The 1,489-nt window shown below is 34.3% G+C and overlaps 1 protein-coding gene across 1 annotated transcript; it reads right to left on the bottom strand.

Annotated features, from left to right (window-relative positions):
- Window positions 1-357, bottom strand: VCUG_02655 (uncharacterized protein; the record flags this gene model as incomplete). The annotated part of the gene is made up of 1 exon (XM_008077471.1): window positions 1-357. A coding segment is annotated over one exon (357 nt), but the record flags the coding sequence as incomplete, so codon positions are not given.
- Window positions 358-1,489: the final 1,132 nt, after the last annotated feature.

Here is a 1,489-nt window from a genome sequence, read left to right as displayed (position 1 = left end):
TGCACTACTTGACATACCTTCTTTATCTCTTTGTTTCGTCTTTTTTGAATCCAATTTGGCGGGTTCATTCAACAACGAGGAGTTATTCCTACTCTTTGTCTTCAATAGTCGTCTATCTAATGTGTTACGCTTCGTTTCGTCATCAACCACAGGATCGGTATGACTCTTTTTGGTCTGATCCTGTTTAGCTCCTTTGTCCATCGGAACATGTACATCAAAATCATGTCCGATTCGGAGTTCTCTAAGCTGAACGGCACTTGCTCTTGTTGGACTCGTACCGTGATTGCTATTGCTTGACTCGCTATCTGATGCCGTAATCAACAGAATGTAGTGCACAAATACACTGATAAACAGCATACTCCCTCCTCTGTTGCAACTATTTATATCTGAAAGTTGTCCAAAACTGTAACTCTCATTTATAGTATCTTCCTATCCTGACCTTGTTTTTCCATTTTTGGTCATTATCTATGAGAAACGTAACCATAAATAAAATTTTTAAGAAGATGACATGCCTGTTTACTCAACAAATGACAACACTTCTTGATAAAAAAATTGCTAAATGATTTAGAAAGCAAAACTGTGTAATTGGCGTGTTTCACGAGCACATTTTCTAGTATATAGCCAACAAATAAATTATAGATTGCAGTAACGACTCATCAGGAACAAACATGGAGATATTTATCAGCTTCTAAAACATTGTTAACGTTTATATGCATTCATAGTCAACTTATATTGGGCAGACAAACCTGTTACCATGGCATCGTAAAACAACATCTGCATGTTATCGTTTTAATCAGTGCCCGAAACAGTAATAATAACTTTCCAGTCAAAAATGCTATGAATAAATCAATTTTAATACATAGCAATGTTGATGAATGTTGTCAGTTGTTCTATTACTATTTCTTGTGCTACGATCATTTTGGTGTGACCGATCAGTGACTCATCTTGTCTACCACATATAGTTTGCATTAATGCAATTCATTTATGGTCAAACATCCAAGCGTAACTCAGAATGTTATGCTGGCAAATTGCAAACAATTCTACGTAAAACATTTCAATCCATAAAATGATAACAGACCACTAACAAACAATTTTAAACGGCAAGCGTAATTGTTATCTTAAATTCAGAAGTGTCTCAAAAAACTTGGCTGTCATAGAAGTTTCATGATGTTATCACAATCATTTTATACTTTACATTCAACATATCTGATTCATTTTCTTGCTTTAGACTTGTGTTTAATGTTGTTTTATCATAAATATTGGCTACCACATTCCTAGGAACACAATAGTTAGTTTTTTGTCACTCATCATGCCAAGCACTATATTCTGGATATTATCTTGTTCTCCACTAAAACAAATTACACAGATAACAAGACATAAAAATACTAATGATGTCATATCCGGTTGTGTAACAGAACAAAAACATGCTTTGAACTTAATGGTTTCTATCCTTTGCTCGTAGTAACCATATCGTTTTCATACATCTGTA

This window comes from Vavraia culicis (assembly GCF_000192795.1).
Source record: "Vavraia culicis subsp. floridensis unplaced genomic scaffold supercont1.103, whole genome shotgun sequence".
Lineage (NCBI taxonomy): Eukaryota > Fungi > Microsporidia > Pleistophoridae > Vavraia > Vavraia culicis.
This window is presented reverse-complemented; position numbering and strand designations above follow the sequence as displayed.